Source organism: Numenius arquata, chromosome 8 (genome assembly GCF_964106895.1).
Source record: "Numenius arquata chromosome 8, bNumArq3.hap1.1, whole genome shotgun sequence".
NCBI classification, from domain to species: domain Eukaryota; kingdom Metazoa; phylum Chordata; class Aves; order Charadriiformes; family Scolopacidae; genus Numenius; species Numenius arquata.
The window spans coordinates 35,139,212-35,154,912 of record NC_133583.1 but is presented as its reverse complement, the minus strand read 5'-3'; the positions used below and the strand labels follow the sequence as shown (position 1 = coordinate 35,154,912).

The following is a 15,701-nucleotide window of genomic DNA, read 5'->3' as shown; positions in this document are numbered from 1 at the left end:
CTCACCCCACGCGTCCCCTCGGGGGCCGGGAAGCCACGCACGGCCAACGCCTGCAGAAAGTTGCACAACTCCCAGCATCTCCCCGGGGGAGCGGCCGGCGTCAGCCCGGCCGGTTCTCCCTCCCCATGACATCAACCTCGGGAACCGTTACGCCAGGGAGAGGCTGGAAAGCGGCCCCGTGCGCCGTGAGTAAGCGGTGCGGCGGCAGGAGGCACAGCCCCGAGTGACAGGGAGGGGACACGTCCAGCTCTGTCCAGGCAAAGGTCACCCCGGCGCCCTCACCAGGACTTCGAAGGGCCGCCAAGCCCCCAAAGCGGCGGGCGCCAAGCACAAGATGCTAGAGGGCAGCCACGGCTGGGTCACATCCCTGTGTGTCCGTCCCGTCCCCCCCCACCACCACCACCCCGGGACAGGGTGACAGAGAACTTAACTCAGCTACGTGACTGTAGCACCAGCGGTCCCACAAGAAAAGCATGCTGGACAACCGCTTCGTACTGAAGCATCATTTATTAATCGTCTGTATCAAGCACACATCTGCTCAGCAACGGTGCGTGACGGGATACAGGAGTTGACATCTAACCCGACAGGAGGCACGTGGTTACAGATCCAGCACAGCGGGAGGAAGAGTATGGGACGCTCTGGAAAGACAACCTGGGTGCAATGGGGTGCTCAGGCTGTGCTGTTAGGAGGCTGGAGACCAGCGAGACTAAAATCAGGAACACAACTAACATCAGAGCTGACTTGTGCTTCGGCCGGTGATTTAAAAACCAGTTACCCTCCTTGCATATAATAAATAGGTGGAAGTGCAAAGAACTTTCTCTCTCTCCCTCATTGCTCCCACACAGACATTGGTGGCAGAGGCAGGACAGCTATTCTTCGGCTGGCAGTGACACTTTCTGTCAGAACAGCTACAAAACCCAACCACCACCAAGGAATAGCTGAGAGCCACTGTGTTCCCTCTTCACACACATACTCCAAAGGGATGCAGCCCCTTGGAGTGCCTCCTCCCTGGGAGAAGGGCCGGGTGCCTGCCCTGGCATCCCACCAGAGCAGCGCCAGCCTTCCCTGGCTGTCTCCAGAGGCTTCATCTTTCATCCCTTTCCCCTCTCAAAGCAGATCCCTCCCTCAAAGGCAGCCTGCGGGTTTTCACGTCTAGCTGTCACCTAGCGAGGACTATACGTAGGTCAGTGCTACTGGTGCTATTGGGAGGAAGTTGTGTCAAGCAGCACAAACTGAGAAACACAGTGAGCATCCAAGTAGAAAGCCTCAACACTTCTGCAACTCAAGCAGGCAGTAATTTGGAAATGAGGAGAGCCAGGCCCATCCAGGCACATACCGCCACAGATGCCTTGGACTGAATCACCATGCAACACTTCAGATGGAATCCAGAGTTAAGAAACCCACAGGTTTTAGCAGGGCTGAAACTTATGCCAAGCCATCAACAGATCACTGAAGACACCAGAGTGAGCTTCAGGTTGATAGAAAAAGCCTTTGAAGGCAGAGGGTGAGGAATAATGATAAAACACTTCTGCTGTGAGGAGCTCCTAAATCTCCCTGTACCCCACAGCCTGCAGAGGGAAGACAGGCTGGATCCAGTGACAGGACAGAGAATGGCATCTTCAACTCTTGCCAGGATGAAAATAAAAAAAAAAAAAAAAAGCAGCTTTGGATGTTTTGCCCAGCTCAGTGCTCAAGCCTCGTCAATGAGCATCTGGAGAAAAAAATATCTGGTAGCAGGAGTTTGCATCTTAAAGATTTATTTAGCTCCTATTAAAGCAGCTGAACAAAAACCCCAGCCAAACTCTGGTGAAACAGCTCTACCATACTGTGGGAACAGGCTGTAGCTCCTCTCTAAAGATTAATCCTGGCATGGCTCTTTATCTTTAGTTGCAAATCCAAAGCATAATTCTGACTGAAAGAGACAGGCTTGAAAGATGACAGAGCAGTTCACAGTCCTGGAGAAATGCATGTGAGAACTTAAATGCCTGCACCTGTGCCCTGGCATCTCCCTGTCCCGGTACCACTGGAGGTGACAGACCTCACACCCTGCACCCAGGGGAGCTCCCCATGTCCCAGCGTGGGCTGGCACTCAGCAAGGCAGGAGCTCTTGGATCTGCTTGTGCCAGGTGCCAGGCACACAGGCAGCCAGCTGAATGCTGCTGACATGATGGCATTCAACACATGAATTTCTTGGCCAAACTGCTTTCCCTGGTTCAGCCCACCAGGGACAGCAACAACTCAGAGCTGAGGAGGTCAGTCAATACCTACCAATACTTAGGAGTACTTTAAACCCTGCTCTTCACATAGGAAAAACCCTCACCCAGTCAATCATCCGATTCCTTCTAGACACTAAAGGTGCTTCACTGCAAGGACAGTTAAACGAAAAGCAATGAATCACACACTCCATCTATGCAAAGCTGCTTTACAGGTACGTACACCAAAGTAGCATCATTCCCAGAAAAATTCTGATCAGCAAATCACACCTTAAAACTCACTGTGGGAATTTTTTTTTTTTTTTCCTGGAAAACCTACCACCTCAAAGGCAACAGAAATATTAAAGAGATTGGTCCTTTCTGGGGGAGTTTGAGAAGGGCCACAGTAGACAGGAGAGCACAGAGAGGAACTCAGACTCCTGAAATGCTACAGACATTGGATCTCCTGACACACTGCACACATGCGCACAGGGCAAAAATCAAGAGGAATTTTTAAGTGCAGGATTCCAGCAAGTCCAGCATCAGCAAGATGCAAAAAGTAAACTGCAAGGTAATTCAGGTATTATTCCAGGAAAGGTCAGAGATGGTTCAAGCAGCTGCCCGCAAATATTTCAGCTGGAGAAAAGAATTCATGAGGGCTCTCCTCCTCACTAAAACTGGTACCAGGGCTGCCAAGTCAGAATACGCTGGTCCCCCAAGGTACGTAGGGCTGTTGCGTGCTGCAGACAGAGGCTCCGCTGGGTGTACGGGTTTGCACACCCCTGGGAAACAGCCACCGCCTACCCCATGCTGGCAGCTGCCCGAGTGAGCTTCTGCCTGTGCACTGAAGCCGCATGAGCAGAGTATACGCTCTGGGTCGAGCAGTGATGCTGCTTGCCCAGATTCGGCCCTCCCCAGAAGCACGTGGTTGTTGTCCCTGACACTGGGAAAGCCACGTCAAGTCTGGCCAGTCAAGTCTGATGACTGACCAAGCCCATTCTATACAGCCCTTTCCTCAGATTGCCTGAGGCCCTTTGTGTAGCCTATGAAGGACCAAAAGTGTCAGTGCTTCTAATCTACAAGTCTAATGGGTCAATGCAAAACCAAAATGCACAACACAGAAAAGCCAAGCGTGGGACCTATGACAGACAAATATTTGTTCTTTTTTTTCAGAAGACTGGCAGGGCAGGGGAGTCCTGCTGAGACACAAAGAATACCGCGTGCTGTAGCACTCCTTTCCAAAAATATCACATAAAGACACTTACGTATTACAGATGATTTGGCATCAGAGCTAGGCAGCATCAGTGCCAGCACAGGGTATGTGCTAGAAAGATGACTCCACACAACAGGGTTTTCACATCGCCTCAGGCTACAAAGTGCTTACAGGTTGTGTTGGGACTGAGGCTAGCACTGCTCTGACAACACGTAGCCACCATCAGTCCCTGCCCACCCCAGGCACACAAGCAAGTTCAGCTCACCACAGGCAGTGCCACCCGCACCTTACTGCCTAAGCCCAGCATATTGCCACCTGTGCCAGGTGGCTCTTCTTGGGTCATGAGGCAGCAACAGGGTTAACGCCGTAGGCTCAGCAGATCTGATTTCACTGCCTCCCTCTGCTCTACATGACGTGAAGACTCAAAAGTCTTCCTGGTCTAGTTTAGAGAGGATGGGCTTCTGGTTCTATATTTACCATAGATATCAACAAAAGGCAGGAAAACCTTCCGCCTCCTCCTCCTCCCCAGCACTGGAGAAGAGCACACGCATTATAGGAAAGCTTAACAAAGAAATCCTCTCTCCAGAGCAAAGTCAAGTGCTGAGGCCAGGACTTCAAATGGTCTCATTTCAAATCACTTAAAAGTGCTCGCCAAGATCTGCTCAGCCTCCCAGGCTCCCAGTGTTACCGCTCCTGCCACCCGAGTGCCCTCCGGGGCAAAGCCACACACCCAATGTAAACAAGCAAGCACAACACACACACACAAGCACACGCTGAAAGCCATCCCGGCCTCCTCTGCACATCACAAAGCAGCAGTAAAGGTTTCAAAGCCCAGTTAAGTCCTTTGCATCTCTCCTTCACAGATGACTCAAAAGCAGGGCTAGGAAGCTCTTTTGTACATTCAACTGTAAAACATGTGAGGAAGAGGAGCAAGACAACTCTCCTGATTGTTGCTACTGCCTACAGCAAGTTTTGGTACAGATATCCTCTCTTATAGGCACTCAGTGGGTAAAACGTAGCCACAACAAACTTGCCATCAAAAATCTTTCCAGTCAGCATTTTTTGGGCAGCTTTGGAATCACCAGCATTTGCATATTCAACAAAGACCTGAAAGAGAGAGAGGAGAAATAGGACTTCCAGTGCAGCTTGACACCCACCCCCTCCCAGCCCTGCAACTGGGGAAACACTTCCCAAACAAATTTTTCCCCCCCTCTATCCTTGGTTGAGCCCAGAGCAGTGGAGCTAAAAAGGAAGGAGCTGCACTTCTGAACTGGAATTCCACCTTTTGCTCCTAGTTTCTAAGGGCAGCATATTTACTGAGGAGGGAGAAAGTATGATGATGCTCTACATCCTCAATGCCTCCTCTCCCACCCATTGTCTTCCTCCCTTCCCTCCCGTATCCCAGCTCCCCTGCTGAAGCTGTTTGGAGACCTCCCGGGTTAGGCCTTACATAACCAGAAACCTGTGCTGTCCTTCAAGACAACCAGCTATTTTTAGCTCTGTCATCAGCCAGGAGATTGCCAAGATCTGAGCAGCAGTCCCACAGCACATGGAGCATACGTGGGAATATGCAGCCTCTTCCCTCCATTCACTTACTTGGCCTTTACCAGGATTCTCCTTTGGAATAAGCAAGGAAACCACCGGTCCGTATTTCTGACACTCCTCCCTTATGTCTTCCAGGATATCTGAGAAAGAAAAGAGGTGGTTGTCTTTCGCGTCACAAACTAGGATGAGCCAAGAAACAAATGAAGACAAGATGAACACATCAAGAACATTCAGTCAACAGATAATCTTTTCCTCTCAATTTAAATAAACAATCGAGAGGTGACACAGTAGAAGCTGACGCTGCTTAACGGCCATGTAACGAAACGAAGTGTCTGAACTAAGGCTCAGAAACACAGACCTACAAGGCAGCGAATCCCCAACAGCAAGGTCTGGAGCACATGGACAGTCCTCTTCCTTGCCCACAAACCGTGGCCTTCAAGCAGCTAAAACATTTGGGATTTTTTTTGGTTACAGCTCTTGGAGGAGGGGAACTGAAGTAGCTGCCACAAACCTTTCTTTGTGTGAGCAGAATCCAGCCTTTTAAACCCATATCCCCAGAGCTCTCTTTTGCCACTCACACGGATTTGAGAGCAAGCAGAAATGCAAATTCCACTGACATGCCTTGCCACCTACCACATATAGTTTTTGCTACAGTTTAAGAATTGCAATGAGATATTTCAGTTCTCTGCTGAGATCTTGGATAAGTTCACTAGCAAACTTTTGGGGATCTCTGCTACTGGGCTCCAGAGTCTTGTGCATGTCCAGCAGAAGCTCAGAGCCACAAATATGTTATGAGGTCTGTGGGTATTTAACCAAAGAATAAAATCAAAATAAACCTTTTTTTTTTTTAATCTCAGATTCTTCAAGAACTCACTACAATCTCTGCTTTCTGTCTCCATCTTTTAGTCTATTCTGTGTTGGTGCAGTTGACCCACTTAGTAGCAAACCTCAGCTGAGCAGCTCTTTGCTGTTCTTGCGCCTATTAATTGCTCTTCTGCTTGCTCTCGCATCACCAAAGCCAAACAAAACAGAGTCTGTAAGACAACATTGCTATATGGGAATTGCACAGCTTGCACCAACCTTCATACTCTTCTTCGCACTGCAGAGAAGCATCACTTAGAACATTTAGCAGCCTCAGCACAGGCGTGGGGAGCATCACCAAATCTTCGATATGGGGAGCTGTTTGACACCCACAGAATTAGAGAAAAGAAAATAAATCAAAGTGCAAAGGAGCAAAAAAACAGGAAGTTGACTCAATATGCACTATCATACACAAGCACGTACTGCTATTTGCAGTACAGTCTTGCTTCTTTCCACTGTTACCTGCATTTACAACTTGTATTTCTCCCTGTTTCCGATTTATCTTCACTTATGCACTGAGAGACTCTTCCAAAGTGTTCAGTGCACTCTGCCATTACACTGAGATCAGCACCTGAAACTGCTTTTAAACTCACAAAGCTAGCAGAAATTAAGACTAGAGTTATGTCTACTTAGCTCAGATTCAGAAATTGATGTGTGTCAAGAGCTTCTGACTACGTTTGCAAAGGTATCAGGTTATTAGTTCCTTGGAAATACTTTTCCAAGTTAAGCACACATTATGTACGAGGAACTGACTTCTTTGCCAGGCGCAGACAGAAGATGTTGATTTCATCGTGCAAGAGGAGATGACAGGCAAGCACACATGCTACAAGTCTCCTCCTGCCTGACATAGAATCATAGAATGGTTAGAGTTGGAAGGGACCTTAAAGATCATCGAGTTCCAACCCCCCTGCCATGGGCAGGGACATCTCCGCTAGAGCAGATTGCAGGACATAGAAGAGTCCATAGAGTACAAAATGCCTTATCAGTCTAGACGATGCCCAGACAGCGCACAGGGACAGCCCTTTGAAGAAAAGTGCTGCATTCAGATAACCAGGCATATTCCAGCTCCTAGCAAACCTCTGGGACCATTCTTCCATAGGACTTCTGGCAACCAAGAGACAACATCAGATGAACTGGGAACTGAAAGAACATTTAAGTGTTGCCTTGGTCTTATATGCTGCTCCTTCTATTCAAGTAAGTCTGTCATTCATTTCGTAAGTCTTTTTTCAGAGAGGGAGACAAACCAATCCGTAGGACTCAGAGCCATCTGATCTTCCTGTAACCATTGACAAATGCATTTCTTGCAATACCCTTCTGCCCAGCCCTTCTGCTCCTCTTCAAAGTGTCAGGTGATACCAACCACACTGACAACACAAAACCTGCAAGCAGCTCAGGAAATAAGCTGATGAACTGGAAAGTCAAGACTTGGCTGTAAATGACAAGGAAAGCCATTCTCAGTTGTCTTTGCACTAAACAGAAAAACCGTGTCCAAGTGAAAGGCAGTGACAGATCATTTTCTGACTTCCTAGGAAAGAAACAGTAAATGCTTCTTTGTGCAGACAAGCGTATGTACAAGTTTGGCAAAGAAGAGAACCAGCAATGAGAACGAAGAAAAATTGAAGCTGTTATACAAACTTGTAGCACTAACCACAGAAGCACCTTCCTAGGTACAGTTAGAGGTCTGTATGTTTAAAACCAGACCAGAAAGCACTGCCAATATTCTACTCCCTCTGCTCTAAAGCAATACTGGCTGCAAGGTTCAGCCATGGAAGGTGGCTTTGATTATAAGAGTCCCAGTTTCTGAGATGCAAGAGAAGTCTGAAAACAGGAATGAGTTTGTTACCTTTGCCTAACACACAGAAATGCCAGTATCTCGAAATGACCTCAAGAAGCAATACTTAACAACCTTCACTGCAAGGTACACTAAGCAGCTTAAGAAAAGCAGGGCTAAGATTCAAGGGAAAATGCTAGCTCAGCCAGCAGCTGAATACCTGAAGCATTAGTTTATGCTGCAGAAAAGCTGGATGCAGAGCTCTTCATTGGTGTTCCTGAAAGCAGACAAGCTCTGGAGAATGCTACCATGATGCTTTTGGAATGGAAAACAGGGAGGGATACGAGCCTAAACACGGCAGTCTCAGCCCATCTTTTGCTGACAGCCTGCAACCCACATAGGGGCGGTCCTGGGGAAACACCACCATTTTATTAAATTGAAGAGAAAGTGCCAGATGAAAATGACAGTGATGTCTGTCTGTGACCTGCCGCACAGGCACCAGAAGAGGCAGGCCAGTCACTGCAAAAATGGGCTCATGCCACAAGAACACACCAGGACTATTTGACCTGAGGAAGCAGCAGCAGATGCTACCACCAGCCACTGCCCTAGTCACTCCCGCTCCTGGCTTCTGAACTGGGAAACACTTGGCATAAGAAAAACCACCCAGTCACCATAACTAGCAGTGCACTCTTCAAAAGCACCTTAATGGTCACAACATTAGGTAAATACCTTGGCTATTTCTGTCCCCTCAGATGCATGCTGCTGCCAATACACTTTTGGTCAGTTTGATCTGAGCAGAATTTAGTGGGAGTCCAGGGAAAAGTGGCAGCCCGTAGGGCTAGAGGGGCAGGGCAGCACTGAGAGCACAGGCATTGCTGCAAACCCCCTGCTGTGGTACCCCAGAGGGCTGGCGAGCGCCGCAAACTGCAAAGTAGCAGCAATGAGGCCAGAACCAGAAACAACACAATTTAACTGCTCTGTGCTGCTTCCAGTACTTGCTGAGAAAGCCATGAGCAGGGGTGACGTGCACAGCTTACCAAAGGGAATGCTGAAGAATGGGCTGCATAAAGCCTTCTCAGCGGAGGCTCGCTTTCCTTGGTCACAATGAAGCATGCTGTAAGAGAAGACACCCTTGTGATCTTGCCTGTGACATTCCTGCATCGACAAATTCAACTCAGGCTGGAAGCCAGTACAGAGGAATACCCTGTCTTTGGGGTGTGTATGGTACGAAGAGAAGAGTGAGAAGTGCATCTTCCAATTCATAGCTGAAGCACACCAGAAGGATCCCCTGAAAGCATTTTGGGTAGGTTTTCCTTCTTGATGTCTTTCAGCACCAAATGATGGAAGTTGCTCACTTACAAGTTCACAAGGAACATGGCATGGTCCAGCTCCACCTCCCCAGGCCATTCAGTCCACGTCTCAGGCACACATGCAGTCTCAAAGTGATCACACTCCAAGGAGATCCCACATCTTTCCACAAATGGGATTCAAAGCAGCTAATAGCCCAGAGCTTGCCTGAGAATATCTCCTACTCAGCTTTACCAGTGGCTCCCAATGCTATTTCAGCCAAGTTGTGTCCTCATTCACTCTGTAGCCTCAGAGCAGAGTCACAGGACAGCGAAAACAATTCCCTTGGCAGACCTCTCAGTAGAGAGTTGCACAAGTACATTTGAATCTTGACAGCAATGAAGAAGCAGCACTGTCTGCCCCCTTCCCTCATTTCTGACAACACTCCCCTAGGGCAGCAAAGTCTCCAGTTTTCTCCAAATATAACCTCATTGTCAGGATGCACAAAGCACCGAAACAGCAAATGATTAACATCATGATTGATATTCTTTATGTGCTTACTCCAAACTGTTCCAAAATCAGAGCTGAAGCATCTCTGCTCATGCTTGCACTTGTTACTAACACAGTGGCAGGGAAATTTAAAAAAACAAAGTGTTAGGTGTGGGCTCTAAGTTACTAAGAGCAAGGCACGAGACTTTACAGATCACATCTTTAAGCAACAGTTAGTAAATATGGTAAAATACCTTTTGATAAGGTCTCTGAGGTGATAAGCTGGAATGGCTGAATTAACCACCCCTTCACTGGCAAATATGCGATCAATGATGGCAGAACTATTTGTCTGGAAAGAAAAAGAAACAGTGCTTAGGTAGGGGGGTGTGGTGGGGGAAAGAACAAACAAAAAACCACAAACCAGTACAAAGCTTGCCATGTCCCATCATTTTCTGGACAGGATGCAGAGGATTCCGGTACTGTGGCATGTTGCGAGAGATCCCCGATGCTCAGGCCTCACACATTAAAACCAGCAGGCCCACATCAGATGAAGGTTTTCCCATTTGCCTGTGCAAAAGCTGGAAACTTCCACATGCAGGCAAATTTGCTGTTACTGTGGACATTATGATGCTGAAAGGATACTCTTACCGGGAGGGAGGATACAACACAAACATACAGAACAGGGGACAAAGACAGGCTCACAACATAGAGTCTTCCTCTTGTTTTCTCAGGATATAGACTTACGAGAAGATCCCAAATTAGAGCTAACATTAGACTAAAACCAGCAAATAACTCCTCCGTCATTGTGCTGCTGAACTAGCTGGCAGCCATCAGCCACCCATTTTGTTCTTCCTTTTGTGCCACACTACAGCCAGTGCAGCTCACCTCCCAAATCATGGCAAAACACAGGGTTCCAAACACAGACTCCCGGAACCCTCACTTTCAGTAACCTGAACGCAGGCTGCATTCAGACACACCAGTCCCACAGGGCAGGTGGGTCTTTAAGGCTCTGGAACCTTAACTCCCAAGGTAATAGGATTAGACAAACATCCTGGAAGCACTCTCTAGTTGTCAGGTGCTACCTCACAAATCCAGGTTATGAACAAGAAGGAGAAGGACTCATTTGGTACAAGCAAGAACGCCCACAGCAGCTCTCACTCACCTTCCATTCCTGAGATTGGACTGTATGTTTCAGTTTCATTCCTGAGAACATCTCCAGTAAAACGATTCCCAGACTCCACAGATCCACTGCAGAGGTACACTCCGTCTCACTCTGGAGCCCTGCCTGTGCCAGGCAGTTCTGCAGTTCTGCCTCTGGAGCCCGATACCCGTCTGTTTGAATATATTTCACATCCTACGGAAGATCAAACACACAGAAAAAGTTAACTTTTGGGATCCGGGTTCTCCACTCTATCCTTAAATCAGTTCACAGACATCCTTCCGAATGGGTCACCAAAATACTATTGCTAAATTGACAGAAAGCATTGTACAGCCAGACACATTAGGCAGGCAGTTCAACTTGCTGCACTGCTGTGTTGATGAGGAAAAAACCAAGACTGTCTGGAAGAGAAAACATCTCCCAGCAAAACAGGAGGCATCCCACTAACACCTGATCTCTTTGAAAGACAGCACTGCTGGGAGAAAGAGGCTGAATGTCACTGCAGACTCGCCCATTAACCTCCCAACAGCACAGAAGATGCTAGAAGTTTCAGGATAGGGGTCGAACACCCACAATCTCCTCCCACGTTGGCTGCATGAGAGCCCAAACAGCCCAGTCTGAACAGTGATGAGCAGTAACAGCTGCCATTATTCAAGTACTGATGTTCTCTGGAACAAAACGTTAAAAGAACGAAGCAGGCACCTAATGCTCAGACAAGGAAATTATCAAAGGCGCTTCCCACGCACCTCTTCCTTCTCCCCCTCACAGCCAAAAGCGCTGCAGCAACCAATACCTGCCATGGCTGGCAGAGCAAAATAAAATGCCCACACGCTGCCTGCTTAAAAGAAAACAGGAAATTATAGAATCACACAAGTGCTGGCAAAGGTCTCCAGTCCAGCCTCCTGCCCACAGCCATTACCCCATCAGTCAGCTGTGGCTTTCTCTAGCCAAGTCTTGCAAGTGTCTAAAGACAAACTGCATGCTGCATCTTTTTAACACGGGAGGGTTCAGTTTAGACACACTGATGTGACACGAGCAATGACAGAAGAATATGCAAGCCTACTTCCTGGATAAGGTGCAGGAAGGGGAATTCTTAGCAGGAGCATATATTCAAACCAAAATTATGTGGTTCTGTTCTCTGATTGAAAATAAAGTTTACAGAAGACATTTTCAGGCAACAGAGCTCAAAAGTGTTTTATGAACTTAAAAAAAAATTGATACACAAATTGCTTATCAGCATCCCTCTTCCTATCAGCAAAGAGCAGAACCTCTAGCACGGCAAAAGTAGCAACTTAGCAGCCCCACCAGACAACATTTAGAGATAGAGAAAACACTGTGGCCAATGCCACAAGCAAAAAGAGCGAGACGAAATTTCACTCCTACCATCTAGAGCATTTTGAGAGATGTAGGTGGTTGAGACCTTGCTCTATGTACAGTCATTCTCTGTTAAACAGTAACGGCAGGAAAAGTTATGCAAGGACAAGCTCGGCAGAGCTGTCACAAATAAAAGTCTTGACTCAGATAAGGAAATCATGCACGTATGCTGCTGCCCAAGGTAGGGGTGGTGAAGGGAAGCCGATACCCAGTGCACATTCAAAGCAGGGTCAGAAGGTTCACGAATATAGCCAGCATATCTCTGAGAAGGGGCAAAGGAAACTCAGCCCAAGGAAAGCAGATTGGAAGGAATCATAGAAGCAAATAAAACACCTGATCAGCTATTATGAGGCAACTCACAGAGCAAGCAGCAAAACACAAACCTGATTTAAAAAAAAATAAAATATCTGCATTAGACGCTGGACACCAGGAGAATGTTTTTTGCTGATAGACAGCAACAGATTACCAGCACAAACCAGCGTTCAGCCAAGAATGTGGGAAAACTGAACAACAACATGGAGGAGTTACGAAGCACAAACATTAAAAACAGCTCCTGTACCAAAGAATTCAGAGACAGGTCACCCACACAATCCTCTGGTATTCACAGATCAGTGGGCTGTACCATCATTACCAGGTAAACCAGTAAAAAAAGTATGTGAATTTAAAACCTGTACGTGAGTAGAGTGCATGGAGTAGGGATAAGCCAGGACAATGCTCAGAAAAATCATAGCTCATTTACTAGACTTACTGCCCATCACCCAGTGATTAAAAGGCAAATTTGTTAAGAGGCTCCCTGATGAAAAAGCTTTACTAATAACCCCTCGCAGGCTGTTACTGAGAGAGGGAGGGGTAAAAGGAAGATCTATCCAGCCAACAGCAGAAGCTCCTGAGGCTCTCATCAGGCTCATCATGAGGCTTTCATCAGAGATCATGGAAGAGATTAAGGGCAAGGACAAACGTACAAAACCCAGTATCACCAAAACAAAGAAGTGACAGCATGAAGAGGGACTGAAAGCCCAGCAAATGGGAAAAGCAGAACAGGGAGAGATGTGTCTGTGTCGGTAAAGAACCGACACTGCCTACACACAACCAGAGTATGGACTTTCATCAACACAATGGCATGGGAAAGAAACATCCAGACTTCCTCAAAAAGGGAAACTGCTGAAGAGAGGATGAAAGTAAAGACAAGCACAAGGACGCTGCCAGAGATAATGCAATTGACTGGGGAGGCCGATGGTGAAGCCTGGATTACTACTACATACGATAAGGGATGATAAAAGGAAATTCTTCAGGTCTGGGTGCTCCCACTCGTCTGGCCACATAAAAACTAGCAAACTTTTCAGGAAGTTGAGACATCACTTTTTTCAGTGCATCATTAACTTTGGAATTTGTGGTCATATATAGCACAAAGGCTAAGACATCAACAGAAACCAGAGACATGCAAGGAGAATGGGAACACAAGCTTCTGTTTCTGGGGCCAGACAACATTTTAGCCTTTTCCAGGAAACCCTCAGCATCAGCTCAGCTACTACTCTCATCAGGTCACGTCAACTCCTACAGCTGAAAGCATCACAGACCCACACAACTCAACACACAGCCAACTGTTTCAAGAGCAGCATGTTCCAAACCTGATTCCCCTCTTTGAAGCTAAGTCCAAAGTCAATGAGCTTAAAGCACTCCTCCTCCGCGCTCCATAGGATGTTGCGTGGCTTGAGGTCTGCGTGCACATAGCCTTTGTGGTGCAGGAAAGCCAGGGCTTCAAGAACATCTCGGGCACAGTGCTGGATCATCCACATGGAGCAGCCCTGGTTGCTGGAGTGCAGCAGCAGCTCAGACACACTGATGTCCAGCAGCTCCAGCAGGAGACAGCGAGATGGGCCATTCGCAGAGTAGTGGTTGGTGAACACGCCGTACAGTGTCACTATGGTGAGACACAGTGACAGGCATTGGTAACAAGCAATTAGTCATCACGCTCCACTACTGCCCAGAAGACCACAAAAACTGCAGGAGACAGTTCATCTCTGTGTGATCATCACTGTGAGCACCACCAGTGTGATGTTCAGAGAGATGGAGAACCAAACTCGAGAGGGACGCAGCAAGGGAAAACCAGCCATGTCATCCCCACAGCTTTTAGAGGACAGGCCGATCTCACAACATCCTTCCAGGCTCTGCTAAAGTGACAGGGCTGGGTGCTCCTGCTCAGAAGGGAAATCTCCAGGACGTGGATAAGCAGGTCCCAGTGGGTAAAATGGAGGTAGCACCACTCTTCTGGGGACATGTCAATCTCTTCCTGTGACAAACCTAGCACAGTAGGAAACTGAGCTCTGTCTGGGCATCTGGCAGGCTTCCAGCAGCCGCCTCTGACGCTCCCTTCCCAAGCTCATTCCCACCCATGTAGGCAGCCCAGGGGGTCCTGCCAGAACCAGCCAGGCTGGTGGGCAGGCATGCAGACACCCCCTCACCGCTTCCCCGTAGGCGGCACGGCTCCTGCTGGGGTGGCTCTGCCAGCCCTGCCCAACAGAGGGCATAGAGGTGCCCTGTCTGGGGCAACCTACCCTGCCTACCAAGGGGGTGACCCCAGCTCCTGCCTGCTCCTTCCCACCCTGTGAAGGACCATCAGGCCCTAAACCCAGAGAAGGGGTGGGTTACTCAGCACTGCCTGCCCCGGGGGGGTACTGGGAAGCACCCGCTGCTGCAGGGATGCTGCTTTGGGGTGCCCAGACTGGGGATCCTCAAACCTGCCCACCCAGGTGTGCCGATCCAAGGGGCACGCTGGTCTGGGGGTCTGTAGCCCTGCCACTGGGGGTCAGTTTCCAAAGGAGTTGGGGATACCCCCGCCGGGCTGGGGGGTTTGGAGACACCAGTTCGCCCTGGGAGGGGGGGAGGGGGGGTTGTCCCGGGGATAGAGGGTGTCTGCGAGGCTCCCCAAGAAAGGGGGCATTTGGGGAGCGGGGGGCATAGGGGGGTGCCCAGGCTGGAGGACGGACCGGGGGGGGGGGGGTGGGGGTGCCGTTACCGATGTTGCGGTGCCCGCGGAGGCTCTCAAGCGCGGCCCGCTCCTTGCGGAAGCCGTACTCGGCGCAGTCGGCGGCGGGCGGGCGGGCGCCGGGGCGGCGAGCGGGGCCGAGCCGCGGCGGGGGCGGCACGAACTCCTTGACGGCGCCGGGGGGGGCCCGCGGGTCCCCGCAGCAGCGCACCCGGTAGACGGAGGCCGAGGAGCCGCTGCCCAGCGGCGCCTGCACCTCCCACAAACGGCCCAGCGCCTCCAGCAGCGGCGCCGCGCCCCACACGCACCCCGACATGGCGCCGCCCCGCCTCACATCGCCCCGCTGCCGCTGCCCCACCGCCGCCGCCCCGCGACCCGCACCGGCCCCGGGACCGGCCGCCGCTGCGCTCCGGCCGCCATGACACCGGAAACGGGGTGGGCCGGCGGCGGCCCCGCCCGGCGGCCCCTCCCCTCCCGCCGCGCCGGGCGGAGCCGGCGGCGGGGCGGGTCCAGCGCGGGGCTCCGGTCCCCTCAGCCCGGGAGTCGGCGGGGTTCCGTCCCCTCAGACCTGGAGCTGGCGGGTTCCTGTCCCCTCAGCCCGGGAACCGGCGGCGTCCCGATCCCTCGACACCCCCGGGGTCCTGTCCTCTCAGCCCAGGAACTGGCGGGGTCCCGTCTTCTCAGTCCGGGAGGCAGCGGGCTCCCATCACCTCGACACCCCTCGGGTCCCGTCCCCTCAGCCCGGGAGCTGGTGGGGTCCCATCCCCTCAGCCCAGGCACCGGTAGCGGGTCCTGTCCCCTCAGCCCTGGCAGCAGCCGGGTGT

The 15,701-nt window shown here is 50.1% G+C and overlaps 1 protein-coding gene across 1 annotated transcript; it reads right to left on the bottom strand.

Annotated features, from left to right (window-relative positions):
* Window positions 1-490: 490 nt before the first annotated feature.
* On the bottom strand, window positions 491-15,193 carry UHMK1 (U2AF homology motif kinase 1). Its single transcript, XM_074152113.1, has 8 exons — window positions 14,908-15,193; window positions 13,520-13,812; window positions 10,521-10,712; window positions 9,613-9,707; window positions 8,620-8,696; window positions 6,031-6,129; window positions 5,002-5,090; window positions 491-4,512 (listed from the first exon to the last, which is right to left on the bottom strand). The coding sequence occupies exons 1-8, from the start codon at window positions 15,191-15,193 to the stop codon at window positions 4,366-4,368; spliced, it is 1,278 nt and encodes a 425-aa protein (XP_074008214.1). The 3' UTR covers window positions 491-4,365.
* Window positions 15,194-15,701: the final 508 nt, after the last annotated feature.

Coding starts and splice junctions, on each gene's coding strand:
- UHMK1 (XM_074152113.1), bottom strand. CDS start 15,193: ATGTCGGGGTGCGTGTGGGGCGCGGCGCCGCTGCTGGAGGCGCTGGGC. Junction 10,713..13,519: donor GCTTCAAAGAGGGGAATCAG/GTTTGGAACATG, acceptor GATCTTCCGTAG/GATGTGAAATATATTCAAAC. Junction 8,697..9,612: donor CTCAGAGACCTTATCAAAAG/GTATTTTACCAT, acceptor CTTCTCTTACAG/CATGCTTCATTGTGACCAAG.